We start from the raw sequence: 16706 nt of genomic DNA, 5'->3' as shown, positions 1-16706 counted from the left end.
TTGTCCAGGATCAAATAGCTAAGAAGTACCTAAGGCCACATTTAAACTCAGGGTCTCCTGTCACTAGGTTTGGCTCTCTATCATCTGAGCCATCTAATTACCTCTTAACGGAAGGATTTAAACTGAGTCTTTAAAAAAATAACTCTTACCTTCTTAGTGTCAATTTTGAGACAGAAGAAAAGCAAGAACTAGGTAATCAGGATTAAGTGACTTGCCCAGGGTCACATAGTGAGGATGAGTCTGAGACCAGATTTGAACCATGATCCTCTGGACTCCAGGCCTGACGCTCTATACCTAACTGTCTCTACTTCTTCTACATCATTAGAACCTACTTATTTCCCAACTCCTTGCAATCTTGGAAAGCTGGCACCTATGTCTAGAGGTACAGTGAATAGGAGACTAGTCAGGAATAAGTGAGTTCAAATACTGTCCAGACACTCACTGTGTGAAACTGGGCAAGTCACTTAGCTTCTCTTTGCCTCCCTTTCATTATTTGTAAAATGAGGATAATAATAGCAACAAACTTGCAGAGATACTGGGAGGACTGAATGAGATAATATTTGTAAAACACTTCACACAGTGCCTAGGAAAAGTAGTGCTTTATAAATGCTTATTTTCTTCCTTTCCCCAATTCTACTCTATTAAAAGAAATCACTTCAAAATAAGGAATGACTTTCTTATCAAGTATTTTTTACCTTTAATACCTCTTTGAAATGGGATACAATAGATACCTTATACCCATTTCTTTCACATCTTTCTGATTTCCATGACAACGCAGTGTATACTTTTCTTATTTTCTTTAATTATTCTCTTTTAGTCTCTTTGAATGGCTCCCCATCCGTTGAATATGTTAAGCTCATCATCTTCTTTAACTTCTTATTTCTCTGTTCCTGCTGATAGTAGTTATCTTCTCCCTAAGACTTCTTCCATTCTTGTCTCTTTCTCCACTCACACATTCAATCAATTAACAGTTCCTCAAATGAATTCAGTAGACATGCATTAAATGCACACTGTGTGTATAATTCTCTGCTAAGTGCTGAGTATACAAAAATGAAAACTGCAGAATCTCTATTCTTAAGGAGTTTACATTCCTGGGGAGAAAATGGGCAGCTAGGTGATACGATGGATAGAGTGCCAGGCCTAGCATCAGGAAGACTCATGTATCCCTGGGTATGTTTGCCTCGGTTTCCTCATCTGTAAAAAGAGCTGCAGAAGGCAGTGGTAAATCACTCTAGTATCTTTGCTAAGAAAACTCCAAATAGGATCATGAAGAGTCAGATATGACTAAAATTTGACTGAATAACAAAGGAAGAAACAAAAATATACCCGATAGAATATAAAGTAGAACAGAATGGAGAAAAAGAGAGAGATCAGTATATTACATTGGGGAAATTTAAAGGCAGAAGCACTCCTTTAAGTTGCAGACATAAAAAAACAACACAAAATTTCATAGAAGAAGTAGCTCCTACACTGAGATTTGAAGGAAAAGTTACATTGACTCAATTGTAGCAATAGCTCTTAAATCTAACTATCCTTCCTGCCACCATTCTTGTGCTGACAGTAGAAAAAAGTGCCCAGGTGTCCATAGAAAAGAAACTGAACACAATTAGAGTCAGTTTGTACAAAAATAGAAGCAAGATTTTCCTTGGTTAAACCAAAATATAGATCTTCTTCCTACCTATGGATTATGCAGAAAAGCTGTGATTACTAGGCACTCTCCAAAAGTCATAATTTGCAATCAGATTGTGGAAAGTTTGAATTGCTAACATTGCCAACAAAAGTAATATTCAAGGGAAAAGATTTTTAAAAAGTCATAAACTTTTTTTTTTAAAAATATTTTTTCCACATATATCAATAAAATTTTAGTAATAATTTTCTCATGTTTTGCAATCAATATTGTCTTACTCCTCCCTCCCCAAGAAGGCAGGTCATATACATGCTTATTTTTGTCATGCTGTGAAATAAAGAAAATGTTGCTTATACTTGAGAAAATTTTATGGAAGAAACAAGGCAAAAAACAATATACTTTAATCTGCATTTAGACTCCATCAATTACTTTTGTGGTGTTGGATAGCCTTCATTGTCATAAGTCTTGCTTTGTTGATGATAGTTAAATCATTCACAGTTGAACTTTATTGCTGGTATTATGTGCAGTGGTCTCCTGGTTCTACTCACTTCACTTTGCATCACTTCATGTGAATCTTTCTAGGTTTTTTTTTTTAAGTGAATATCTTATTTGTCATTTCCTACTGTACAATTATATTACATTAAAATCAGATACCATAACTTATTCTGCTATTCCCCATTTAATGGGCAATACTTCAGTTTCTAGTTCTTTGCCAACACAAAAAGAGCTTCTATAAATATTTTTGTGTAAGTTGGTCTTTCTCCCCATCTTAAGTGTCTGGATTACAGAATTAGTAGTGGAAAAAGTCACAGAGTTTAAAACAGTCACACATACCTGCAAATACATACATACCCCTGAAAAATTAAGTTGCCAGAAAAACAAATTTAAAATGCATTTAAGTAAATTCATATTTGTTTTCCTCCTTTGCCAATCAGCTACTTGGAGAAAAAACGACTTTCTTTTCCTCGGTTCTTTTTTGTCTCTGATCCTGCCCTTTTGGAGATTCTTGGTCAAGCATCAGACTCTCACACTATACAGGCTCATTTGCTGAATGTATTTGACAACATAAAATCTGTCAAATTTCATGAAAAGGTATGCTCAATTTTGTTTTTTTACTAATGTACTTTTTGCTTATTATTATGAAAAATATAAATATGTTTAAAGCTCATAGAGTCATAGAATATTTAAAAACATTATGGAGAATCCATCTCTGTACAGTGAAATTTCATAATTTAAGGTATTTTCTCTTTTTATAGTCAGTTCTGAACCTTACTTTTACTTCATTTCTTATGTTGAAAGTTTAACTTGAAGAAAAAAAGAAATGAGATCAGGAGAAAAATGTAATGGAGAAAAAAGTTAGTGCATTTATCTTCATTTCTATATGAATATATTTTTTTTTATGTCTAACCTAGATCTATGATCGTATTGTGTCAATTTCCTCGCGTGAGGGTGAGATGATTGAATTGGATAAACCTGTGATGGCAGAGGGCAATGTGGAAGTTTGGCTTAATTCTCTCTTGCAAGAATCTCAGTCTTCATTACATCTTGTGATTCGCCAGGCATCCACAAATATTCAGGAACCCGGTTTCCAACTGATTGAATTTCTTTCCTCCTTCCCTGCACAGGTCAATATTGAACTGAGATAGTCTTTTGTGTAAAATGTTCTTTTAAGATTTCTGAAAGTGTATCTTTTGTTTTTCTGGAATGATTGTGCTAAAACAAAGCTCAAGCATATTGATTTTTGTGACTAGAAAGGGGATAAAAATCGGTTCACAAATTACCTAATTATATTTGTTTAAACTTTAAAAAACACACAGATAAAGTCCCTTTTGGAATTTTATGTGCAATGTGAAATTGGTCTTTATACCAAAGAAATGATATATAAAACATATTTCATATTATTGCTTGTTTGAATTTTCTAACAATTCAGTCTCAATGTATGTTACTCATAAAATATGATAAAACACATTTACTGATAGAATGAAGAACTAACTAAAATACATAAAATTGTTTGTTTTCCAGAGGAAATACTATTTCCTAATTGCTTCCAAATGGTAGTATTGCTTTACCTGCTGAGGGGTCATAAAGAATCAGGAAAGTGGTGGTTTCCATCAAGGAAATTACAATGATCTAGTGAAGAAAATGCTTAGACATTCATAGAGAACAAAAACCTTTAAAACAAAGCAAAACAAACAAAAACCCCTTAACAGTAATACAAGAGGCATTTCAAGAGAATGCAGTCCTAATTTGCCACATATATATGTGTATGTGTGTATTATAAACTACATAAATATATCTGTGTATGTGTCTATGTACATATACATGTATATATAAATATATAATGCATACATATATCCTCACACAAATGTGTGTATGGAGGTATATATATATGTGTGTGTGTACATATACATATAATGCAATTTCTAGAGAATTTGAGAGTGAAGGCAGGAGCAATGACTTTAGACTGGAGGGCAATTGGCATAAGAAAATTTCTAAGTTGAAAGCAACCTTTTGAGACTAAGTAGTACAATTGTTATTAGAGCAAGAATTTCCTCTCCAATGTCCATGATTGCATCATTCTGCCTTCTTGTGAAGGGGAACTCTATCTCCTAGAAAAGATTTTGAATTTACATTTTGATAAATAATAGCCACTTATTTTGTACATAATTCTGTTTAAATATCTCTATAAAATATGCTTACATTGTTTTTTTGTTTATTTGTTTCTATTAGGTTGGATTGTTAGGAATTCAGTTGATATGGACAAGAGATTCAGAAGAAGCTCTCACCAATGCCAAGTTTGATAAAAAAGTCATGCAGAAAACAAATCAATCTTTCCTAGAACTATTGAATACACTGATAGACATGACCACGAAGGATTTAACTTCTGTGGAACGTGTGAAATATGAGACTTTGATTACTATTCATGTCCACCAAAGGGATATCTTTGATGAGCTGGTAAATGATTTTTGTAGCCTGCACTATCTGCTTACTTAGTTGGTTTTGATTTAATTAAATCAAAATAAAAGTTGTAGTTCAGCTTAATAATTTTCTTCATGATGATAATTGATTATGTTTTTTTATCTTAATTACTTTTAAATTATGAAAAAACTATATTTGGAATTTACATTTTTTAAATATACCGAAAAACTCATCATTCAGCTTTCATATTGTTTCTTTCTGTCTGTTGCTTGTCTGTCTGCCTTTCCACTTGTCTAATAGTTTCTCTTTTAGGGAAAGGATAGACTTCTGCTCTGTGATTTCATCAATACAGGGAATACATGTGTGAGAATATATGTATGCATTATATATGTATTTATACATGTATGTGTACATAGACACATACACAGATAAAAGAACCCATCAAAGCAGATCTCATCTTTACAAAAATATTCATTACTTTAAAACATCATAAAGATTATCACTGCTATTCAGACCAATTTCATTGTTAGTAAAAATGCTTACTAGGATATTCTATTTTTTTGTTCAGTACGCCTCTTTAATAATTTTTGCCATGTTTGCATTCTTCACACTTAATATATGTTACCTTCTAGATATTATATTAGCTTTATGCCTTTAAAAATTGGTAAGCATAGAAAAGTTTCAAGGAAAGGAAAAATGGGCAACAAGATAGGAAGAAAAGCTGCTTTTATGAAATATTCAATTGGTTATGAAGGTTAAGGAGGCAGCTTACTTCTGCTTTAATTAATGAAGTACTGGTTTTATTCTAGGGTTTCTTTTCTATCTTAAATGTCTTGAGGTCATAGATATAAGACCAAAAAGGACCTTAGAGGTTATATAGTCTAAACTGCTTCATTTTATATATGAGGTAAATGAGTCCCCAAAAGGTTAAGTGGTTTCATTAAAGGTCAGCCTTGTAGCAAAAGGCAGTGATGGTATATGAGTCTAGGTCCTCCAACTTCAAATCCAATACTTCCAATTTTTAAATTCTATATTTTAATATACATGTAGTTAGATAAGATAAAGAACTAAGAAACATTGGCCCAGAAATAATGTGAATAATTAGTGCAATAATCTAGAATGATAATATATTTTAATTCTTGAGTACATATTCAATCTTAAATAGATTTGAGAGTCAAAAAGCTTTGGAAATTAGGGGTTTTTCTTTATTAAATGTAGAAAATGTAATATTTTATTAAAAATTCAAATGGAAATACCATTAACTGAAAACATAATAATACCTGTTAGAAGATATTGTGTGATTGTGGGAATTTTAGATTTGCTTTTTTCTGATATAAAAGCTCAATAATTCTTTAAAAAATTAATTATTCTTTATTTTAAATTGTGTTTGCCCATGTGTGTTTTTGCATGCTAAATCTAAGATGCTTTTTGTCTTCATCATAGATTGTATTTTGTGAATATATCTGTGGGAAAGTATTTTGCCTTCTTAATTTCTTAGGCTAATTTAAGAATTTTGTATCTTATGTAGATATTTAGTTTCATTGGATGTGTACATACATCTTACTTAAGGAAGGCACTTTTCTCAATTACATTATCACCATGATTTTACAGAAGGTTTTTTTCTGAGGCTGTGAAATAAAGAGTAGATCCTTTCTCCAACCCAGAATTTTCAGGAATTCCAATTGATCCTCTTTACTACTCTTTGCGGCCTCACCAGATGTTAATTTATATGTTTGAAATGAATTGTTCTCTCTTTTGTAATCAAGTATATATTTTAAATTTCAGTGTCATATGCATATCAAGAATCCTACCGATTTCGAGTGGCTGAAACAGTGCAGGTTTTATTTTAATGAAGACGCTGACAAGATGATGATTCATATCACAGATGTCGCTTTTATATACCAGAATGAATTTTTAGGCTGCACTGACAGACTTGTCATAACTCCTCTCACAGATAGGTGATGGACGGATTCTGTGATTTTTCTCCTTTCTTCTTTTTAAAATGCTTAGGGGGTTTTATTATGTCTTCAGGTTTTATCGGTTCTTTTGTATCTAAAGTCTTTGAAACCCAGACATTTTTAGCATTATATGTGAGTTTTCCCATATATTTTATGCTGGATAGAGATAAAAATCTCACCAGACTTGCCCAGGAGGAGCCCATACAAAGCAATTTCACTTTGTCTCAATTGAGACAAAGTTAAAGTGACCTTTGTGGAAATTGAAGGGCCAGGATGAATGGACTGTTCTTTGTTTTTATGGAAATAAAAAAGTGTTACAAAGCATGGTTGGCCTGGACTATCATCTTAGAGGTGCTGCTACTTAGTCCCATCCTATTAAAATAATGAGCAAGAAAGCAATGGAATGCAAATATATCAGAGAAAGTAGAAAGAATATTGATTTGGAGGTCAAGAGATTTAGATTCTGATTTTAGCTCTATTACTAGGACAACTTATTTATCCTCTTTGGGTCTCAATTTCCTCATCTGTAAAATGAAGGGAATGAACTTGAGATTTTAAAAGATCCTCTCCAAGAATAAAATTTTGCAAGTCTTTGACTCTCCATGTTCCTCTTCCCACCATTTGAAGTTAAGGCCATATATGTTTATTCTTTCTTTCTACATCAGAGAGAGGATAATTCCATCCCTTATCCTATCCCCTCAAGTGAATTTAGTTTGTTTGCTTGTTCTAATCCCTTTTCTTCTAAAATACAAGTAAGCCCATGTTTAGTTTAGGTTAAGTGATAGGTGATGAAGTGGATTGAGTACAAGACCTGGAATCAGGAAAACTCATCTTGAGTTCATATTTGGCCTCAGACATTTACTAGTTGTGTGATGCTAGACAAGTTACTTAATCTTTTTTGTCTCAGTTTCCTTACCTGTAAAATGATTTGGAGAAGGAAATGGCAAACCACTCCAATATCTTTGTCAAACTCATCCCCTCCCACCCCAGCCCATGAACTCATGAAGGATCTGACACAACTAAAAGTTCTTGAATAACAAGATTAGATTATTAAAGGCCTTTTAGAATCTATAACAGGAAGGAAGTTAGGTGCATGTACATTGAAGGGGACAGAAAAAGCTTTACCTTGTTAGCCTGTAAATTCTTTGAATAATGGTATTCAAACATGATTAGAGTGTCCTTTGGGTTATGTGTATTTTGGGTTCTTCTGTGAGTGCATGATAGTTCATGCAATGATGCCCCATGAAATCACCATATTTTGTGTTAGGGATGAACTTCTGTCCCAGGGAGCAAATTGGAATCATTTTAGGTACAATACAATTTCCCAAATGCTATCTACCCATACCTTAGAAAAGAAATCACAGTAGCAGAAATGAAGGGTTTCATAAAGACACTTTATTTGTTTAATAAATAATGTATGCAAAGCTAGAAAACTGTATTTCTATACTTGCCTTGCTAGTGCTATAAATTCCTGATTTATTTATATTATTTTCTTTTATTTCCTTTTTTTGTTTCTTTTTTCTTCCTCTGTTGTTAGGAACTCTGCCTTCTCAACTTTTTTTCCTATTTCTATTTTCTATTCCCATCTATCCAAACCATCCCCTTTCTCCCCAAATCTGAAACAAAATAGAATTCTGGTCTTGTACATAGACTGACTTAGTGTAGCAATGGGGCCAGCTTTTATTGGCTCTGTAGAGCTGATAGTTAAATGTTTAGTGTGAGCATTTACACCTTAGAATTTGGGAAACATTACAGATTAGGACTAAATTTAATGTTTTTTGATTGACCAGATTTAAGAAAAGTGATGGAGAAATAATAATGTAGATGTATGTCATACATAATTTTTGCCCCTGGAGAACCAGTTATTAAACATTTTTCAGCAAAATCTTTCTTTTGAGTTTATTATAAAAGGAGTGATATTATAAGGTTAAAGAATCTGTATCATAAAAGGATAACAATGAAAAATAACTCATTCATTATTTTTATGGACTGTTTATTAAATTTAGGCATCTAATACTTATATTTTAGACCTGTAGTCCCAGATTTTCCAAAAAAAGATATGCCATCAGATACAATTTATTTCATTTCTTTTGACTTCTGTTTCCTCACCTATAAAATAGAGATTTATACTAGAAAATCTCTGAGTACCATTCAACTCTAACTTTCATTGACTATGACAGTGTCTTTTTTTTTTTTTTTTTTTTTTTTTACCATTAGCTCAATTGGTTAGAGTATAGTGCTTATCAAATCATCACAGGTTTGATATATATCCCTAATCCCTGTGACTGTTGATCACAAGGAAAATCATACTATAGTGTTAATGAATGAAGACAAATCAGAATCACAGATGTATTGAGATTAAAAGAGCCATAGACGATCAGAAAATTCAAATGAGACTCTGAGAAGATCGGTTTGGACTCTGAGTCTATTATGGCTCAGAATCCTACCTTGATTCTTGTTGAGACTCAACCAGCTAGCCTATTTTTATAATTTGGAGGTGAATTTAAGAATTATAAGAATAATAGTTGTAGTTTTATTTAGAATAGTAAAAATTTGGGTTAGTCAGATCAAGTAGGATTAGTGTAGCCTGTGAAACAGGAGAAAGAGGTTCCTTGTGGAACCAGGGAGTTTTATTTGTGTTGAGTTAGAATCCCTTAGAGTTAGAAATCCTTTTTATCCTTATGTATTTCATTAAATGTTTTATTTTTTATAATAAGAGTCTCTTTAGCATCTTTGTGACTGGCCCTGAAGAGAAGTTCACTTATGAGCTTCACTTCACTTTATTTATTTTTGATTACATCTATCAGAAGTATCTGAACAGTTTTGAACCTTTATTTGCATAGTTTTCCCCTTTCATTTTACAGCTCAACTTATTATTTTTATAACCCAGAGCCAAGCTTTTTGGAGATAATTGATAAATGTTAGCTTAATGAATTCATATAAGAATATCTGATAGGAAGCTTGACGTAATATTTAGAGAGTAAGCCTTGAAGTCAGTAAGATCAAGGTTCAAACTTCACCCCTGACAAATACTAGCTATTGGCCTTGGGAAAATCACTCAGTCCCTCAGTGTTCTGACAACTCTCTCAGTCCTTAAATTATATACAATTTGCCAATGTACATTGCTAAAAGTTTCTAAACCAAAAGTTCCCTATGCTGATAAATTCACTGGCTCATAACTCACTTCAGTCAAACTGTACCAAAAATGTATGATAGGATCAAAAGACTTTGGACTTCCATTTTTATATACTCTTTTCTTATTGTTATTAGATGATAAAGCATAAATGTGAAAATAATTTCATCTACATTAATGCAGAAGGGACACCATTCCTCCCTCTCCTCTTGCCACCATTTCAGGTTAATGAGTGGCCAGAAAAATAAATTGTGGATGAAGCATAATAATGAGTAACTGAATTTAGATTTTTTTGTTTACATTTTGAAAATTATAAAATGTTAAACTCACCTATTTTTAAAGTTAAAAGTAGGGCACACAACTTCAATCAATAAAAATAGTATGAACTATAAAATATACTTCTACTATGTAATATGGGCAGTTATGTGAGGGAGAAGAATTGATTAGAGAAAACAAGGAAGAGACAGGTGATAAGAAAAAACTCCCACAGATATTGGAAAAAGGGACAAAATGAAACACACTAGAAATGGGTGGGAGAGATGATAGAGTACTGGGGAGAATGTAGCAAAAAATTTTAAAAAATGTATATGCAAACAGATACACACAAAGATTCTGTGTCTCTAAGAAGGGTATGAAAAATTGTTGCCTGTAGAAGCTCCTCCTCTGGGTAGTTCTCACAGGATGATGATTGACAACTCATAGTTAAACTGTCTTACTTAAGTAGCTATGCCTTAACAGAGGGAGGCAGTTGACACTGTGCAATATGCACTTTCCACTTAAAACATTATCGTTGCATATTTAGACATTAGTTGCTTCTTTTGCCTTGTAAAAAAGAAACATTCCCATGAAAATAATGCTTGAAATTTTATAACAAATGTAAACCTATATCATATCATCTGCTGTCTTTGTGAGGGAGGAAGAGAATTTGGATTGTAAAATATCAGAAAACAATTAAGATTGTATCCACTGGTATCTGAAAAAATTAAAATAAAAGGAAAGGTACACTAATTGATTAGCCAGTGCTTGCTACTCTTTAAGTAATCATTAATTCCTGAAGCATTCCTATATATAGGAAATTTGGCAGTTCAACAGGGGGAATATTACTCTTTGTACTGCTGGGACCAAAACAACATATCCCAGAGGTAAGATGAAATGAAACTAAGGGCTAGTTTGGACCTCCTAACTAGAGGCCCCTACTCTTGATTTAATAGATGTATTTTCCTTTGTTTCTCTGCACAAAGTTATTTGCATTTTTATAAGTATATTTTTCATAAAATATTTTTGAGTAATATTGATATAAGTAGTCCTCATAATTTTTATTTCTACATTTCTATTCTGGATTATTCTATTAAAGCTTAACATTGCATTAAGACTTTTGGGATACCCTGTACATGTTTTTTATATATGAATATGTATATAAAATAGAATACATTTTATTTATATATCTATATATACTATGTTCCATGTGTTTGCTCCATATACATGTGTATTTATATTTGTTATATGCATTAATACATAAAATTATAAATATAAAATATTACTTCAGAAATGGATTCAATTCACATGGATATTTGTGTTCCTTTTATATAGATTATTACCCTTTGGTTTTTAGTATACGATAAAAAATTCTTCATGAGTTGCTTTGTCCAAGAAATGTACCATATCGCAATCATTCTGATGATAACCCTCCACAAATTTATCTAAGATGGAGGGGACATATACTGTCGGCTATTGAGTCCATAACGGAAATCTTTCTGTATTTATTTATTTGAAATTATTTTTCCCTTTAAGAAGTTACCATTGTTTTTTGAAGAATACTAGTACTAAATAATCCTTTTCTATAAATTGCTTCCTTTCATATTATATTATTCTGGGGTATTTTATATCATATCATATCAAAATTTTATTCAATGTACTTTTCCTACTTGAATAGTCACAAGACTACTGCTTAGGAGTGTGTGTGTGTGTGTGTGTGTGTGTGTGTGTGTGTGTATATGTGTGTGAAAGAAAGAGAGACAGACAAACATAATAGACAAGCACAGAGAAAGACAGAGTTTCAGCGAATCGGAATAAGTGTTTATCAGGAAGTAATGCCCATTTTGTGATGATTTATTCAAGTCCATTTGTGATGATTATGAGCAATGTCATCAAACTAAGAAAAATCAAAGACTTTTAGAGTTATAAAAAACCATACAGATCATCTAGCTTATCTTCTCATTTGATAGAGAAGGAATTATATAAAGGTCAATGTATGTATGATCATACATCTAAAATCCATGTCTCTTGGTTCCCAGGCCAGGGCTCTGTTCCTTATATTATATGACTTCTCTCTTCTCTTTAGGTGCTATATTACCTTGGCTCAGGCTTTAGGGATGAACATGGGTGGAGCACCTGCTGGCCCTGCAGGGACTGGAAAAACAGAAACTACAAAAGACATGGGAAGATGCCTTGGGAAATATGTGGTGGTTTTCAACTGCTCAGACCAGATGGATTTTCGAGGACTTGGAAGAATTTTTAAAGGTGAGAATCAATAGTCAGTATAGTATGGCAAATTGCTCATTTTGTTTAATAAGCAATTATTTTTATTAATTATTAATCAATTGATGATTAATAAAAACTTTAATAAAGTTTTCTTTTAATAAGTTTTTTAACAATCCAAAATTAATCAATACTCAGAGGGAATTCTGAATTATCCTAAGGTAAGTCATATGAACAAGCATTATCTACATAACCAAACTGTTGTAAAATTCCTTTTGCTGAAGTTGCAAGATCTCTGCCAATGTGAACCATTTTTCTCAGTTGGCTGCTTTGTTCACTTTGCTCAACTTCTGATTCCCAGTATACTCCTACTTTATTTCTGAATGACCTAATCTCTGATTTATTTTGACAGCAGCCTTCTTCCTATATAACATCCTTATCCTTAACTCTCTGATACTATATATTAATCAGATTCTCTCTTTAAATTCCTTTCTAAGGGTTGGCACAGTCAGGGTCCTGGGGCTGCTTTGATGAATTTAACCGTATTGATCTACCAGTATTATCCGTTGCTGCACAGCAGATTTCCATTATTTTGACATGTAAGAAGGAGCGTAAAAAGAGTTTTATTTTTACTGATGGAGACACCATACAGATGAATCCGGAATTTGGACTTTTTCTAACCATGGTAAGAAAATATAAACCCAGTCGCTGATTTCATTATGATCATAAAGTCAATGTTTTCTCCTAGGAATGTAATTTTAGTTGCTTTTAATTGGTTTTGTGGATTTTGGCATGTGTATATTCATTTGGTTACTCCTAGCAGATTGATAATAATAATTCATCATTTTAGAGACGGTATGATATAGCAGAGTTAGGAAGACTTAGGCTCTAGTTCAGACTCTGCATCCTTCTACATCCTTCTGGCATTGTGACATTAGGCAAGTCAATTAAATGCACATTAAAAAAAATCTTTACTTTCTGCTTTAGTAAGAACCAAGTAATTTAAGTAAGAACTAAGACAGAAGGGCTAGGGCTTGGTAAAGTGTTAAGTGACTTGTTCAGGATCACAGAGCTAGGCAGTGTTTGAATTCAGAGTTGAACTCAAGTTCTCCCAAATTCAGGACTGGAGCTCTATCCACTGTGCCACCTACTGCTTCTAGTAAATGCTTATTGATCCCAAGGAGCTCTCTCAGACTAAGTTGCTCATGGGCTCATCATTAGGAAAGGATATGCCTTATTGGGAGCTCCCTTCTTTGATGACATCATAGGTCTGGCCAGTTAAGAAATACATGCACATTAGTCATCCTTGATGGTCCTTGGGATGGTTAATCCAGTTAGTGACATGAGATCAAGAGATGTAAAGGACTTTAGAAGTAATTTCATTATGTAATGGACTTCTCTACTAGCAGCGATGCAATGATCCAGGACAATTCTGAGGGACTTATGAGAAAGAATGCTAGCCACATTCAGAGGAAGAACTGTGGGAGTAGAAACACAGAAGAAAAACAACTGCTTGATCACATGGGTCAATGGGGATATGACTGGGGATGTAGACTCTAAACAATCACCTTAATGCAAATATTAATAATATGGAAATAGGTCTTGATCAATGGCACATGTAAAACCCAGTGGAATTGTGCATCGGCTAAGGGGGGTTAGACGGGTTTGGTAAGAGGGAAAGAACATGAATCATGTAACCATGAGAAAATATTCTAAATTAATGAACTAAATAAAAATTAAAAAGAGAAGTAATTTCATTGAAGAAGTTCAAGATTAGAGAGGCATAGTAGCTTTCCTAATTTTACATATATAATAAGAGAAAGGTCAAGATTTAGGCTCAGGTCTTAAGACTGCAAATTAAGTCTTTCTTCCATTGTGTCATACTGGTAACAATTATAGATTTACTGTATCTGCATCCTAGTTTTGTTTTTTTAATGTTGTAATGTATGTACTTACTTTGTGAGAGTAGTTCATAAGAGCAGAGCAAAGTTTTATTTAAGCTTTGCCTCTAGTATTTTGTTATTAGCAGAAGGTCAGCCACCAGGCATTCTTCTTGGCTACAACTCCTAGAACCATTTACTAAGTCATAAAGGTGATATTGGTGTTTTAGCAGGTTTGAAGCCTCTCCCTGGTGCTTCATTCAATACTTTGCATGCAGTAGGTATTTGTTCTGGGTTGAGCCTCACTCTCTCACCCCTGATATGTTTAGGTTGGATATTGGAGCAAAATAAGACATTCATTGATCATTGAACAGCTACTAAAAGGAGATTTACTTAGCCATTGCAGAAGTATAGTCCACAAAGATAGCCTCTGAGCACTGGTTGACATAATTCAGCTAAATAAAGATTCGGTTCAATTCCACCAGCCAAACATCTCAGATCCCTTCTAGCTCCTCATGGCTCCTTTGAACTCTGTTATGTCTTATGGATTTGACATAGACTGAAGGCTATGAGAAGATCTGAGCCTTCAGTCCTCTGAACTAAAGCCTTGAGGAAGTTCTTTATTGTTTTCACGGAAAAACTAACCTAACCTGCATGGGGGTAGGGAGACCTGGAGGGACTTAGGATATTACTTATTAGTGCTGACCAACTGTTGTATTAAAATTCTTATTTTTAGAATCCTGGCTATGCTGGTCGGCAGGAGCTACCAGAAAATTTAAAGATTAATTTCCGTTCAGTGGCTATGATGGTTCCCGATCGCCAAATTATAATCCGAGTGAAGCTGGCTAGCTGTGGTTTTATTGATAACATTGTCTTGGCAAGAAAGTTTTTCACGTTGTATAAACTATGTGAGGAGCAGCTCTCTAAGCAGGTATGAGTACTCAATGTTTGTTACCCAAAGTTTTCAGTCAAATTTTTTTTCCAATTGTTGCTCTTGGAAAATTATATAGGGATTGAGGGGGAATTTAATGAAACTCTTAAAAGGCAAATAATCAGAAGCACAATTACCTTTATAATAATAATAATCCTTTGCTTGTACAAAACCAGAAATGTATGCCACAGATGCCTTTTGATATTTCAATACGTCTTTCAATAGTTAGGATGACTTGGGGTCAAGTCCCATCTATGACATGTATTGGCTACTTTCTAAGACTATAAATTGCAGAAAAGGTGTCATCTTGAATGGATAGAGATTGCTTACCTGAGATTTATATTTTAAAATGTTATATATTATAAATAGTATGTTAACATAGAATTAATTATATTAGATAAATATATCACATTATATTATATATTATGTAATTATATTGTATTTGCTAATTTAAATAAATTTAATCATGTGATGATATTATATATAGTGACATGATATATTACTCTATTATGTAATTATAAAATAATATGTATTTTGTGGGGAGGGAAGAAGGGGTGCTTTATACTTATGATTTTATTAGTAGAGTAAATTCCACTGTGGATACGTCTTCTACTGAAGAAGTTCATTGACTCTTCTGTAACTTATGTTCTTAAAGAGTTACTTAGGGCTCTGAAAGATAATTTGTCTATGGCACAGAGCCACTATGTAAGAGATACAAGACTAGAAAATTGACTTTTTTTTGACTCATTTACCTGCTCTCTATCCTACACCAGCCCAGCTCAGTGAAAACTTTTAATAAATGTTGAATCAAAGAATTATTGAATTTAATCCCATCTATGTTCTCTCAGCTTCTACTGACAAAACATAGAACATTAGTGCTGAAAGGCCTGGGGAGTTCATGATGCTACACTGCTAGCTTCCTTAGTTTTTAGATGACAAGAACCAGAAAAGTGCTGGAGTCAGGTCTTGTTAAATTTTCATTATGAAAAGCTACTTTGTAGCTTGGAAATCAGCAAATGCTACAGCTTAATTTATGGCTTTGTTGATTGTCTTAAGTTAGGCTTAAGAAAGTGATGAAGAAAATGTTAATAATGTAGATATAATTTTTAAATATATCCTATTTTTTTTAAAAAAGAGAGAGCTGGTTGTTATATATTTACCAGCATATCCCAAAATAGAATAGTCACAGAGAAGTTATGCCAAAGACATACAGCTCGTTAGATATTTATCCAAGTTCTGTGCTTGATCTACTATAACCCTCACATTAGTATCCTACATTCTCCTTCTGCCCATTCCAAACCATTATGTCAACTATTTTATTATTCTATTCCAAGTCTTTCCATTATCACACTAAGTCACATTACAGAGTTCTTATTTGGTGCTTCAAACCTCTACACTCCTAACTCTTATGCTCTATTTTTCAGCCCAATTTCTGTGTTTGTTTTCTCATGTTACTTTTGTTGTTGTTGTCTTCTCTGTTCAGTTCTATTTCTTCTACTTCTAAGCCTTTTCTTATCTTGCTGTCACCCATACAGAGTTCACCTTTCTTCAAGGTGAATGTGAGGGTCTGTGTACCACAAGGAAATTTCCTTAAATGATTTTTCCCATTATTGTAGCCCCACTAATGTCTTTCTTAATGAATTCTTGTACTCATGAAAAAAATATTCATGAAATAGAACAGATTTTTATCAATGGATAAAAATCATTTAGTCATCATTACTCTCTCTTATCCTTCTGGAGAAATCATATTTTTTTTCTGAAGCGTAATAATGAAAGAATA

The 16706-nt window shown here is 33.1% G+C and overlaps 1 protein-coding gene across 1 annotated transcript in view; it reads left to right on the top strand.

The window, feature by feature from the left end:
• The window catches only part of DNAH5 (dynein axonemal heavy chain 5), a 293673-nt gene that overhangs the window by 112898 nt on the left and 164069 nt on the right, over positions 1-16706 (top strand). Inside the window, exons 32-38 of the mRNA XM_044681991.1 lie at positions 2563-2719; positions 3040-3252; positions 4358-4582; positions 6332-6504; positions 11979-12157; positions 12613-12800; positions 14732-14926. Of these exons, the coding sequence (XP_044537926.1) occupies positions 2563-2719; positions 3040-3252; positions 4358-4582; positions 6332-6504; positions 11979-12157; positions 12613-12800; positions 14732-14926 (1330 nt within the window). The remainder of the gene's footprint in view (positions 1-2562; positions 2720-3039; positions 3253-4357; positions 4583-6331; positions 6505-11978; positions 12158-12612; positions 12801-14731; positions 14927-16706) is intronic.

This window comes from Gracilinanus agilis, chromosome 1 (assembly GCF_016433145.1).
Source record: "Gracilinanus agilis isolate LMUSP501 chromosome 1, AgileGrace, whole genome shotgun sequence".
NCBI lineage: Eukaryota > Metazoa > Chordata > Mammalia > Didelphimorphia > Didelphidae > Gracilinanus > Gracilinanus agilis.
Note: the sequence above shows the minus strand (reverse complement) of the source record. Positions and strands in the feature narration are given on the sequence as shown.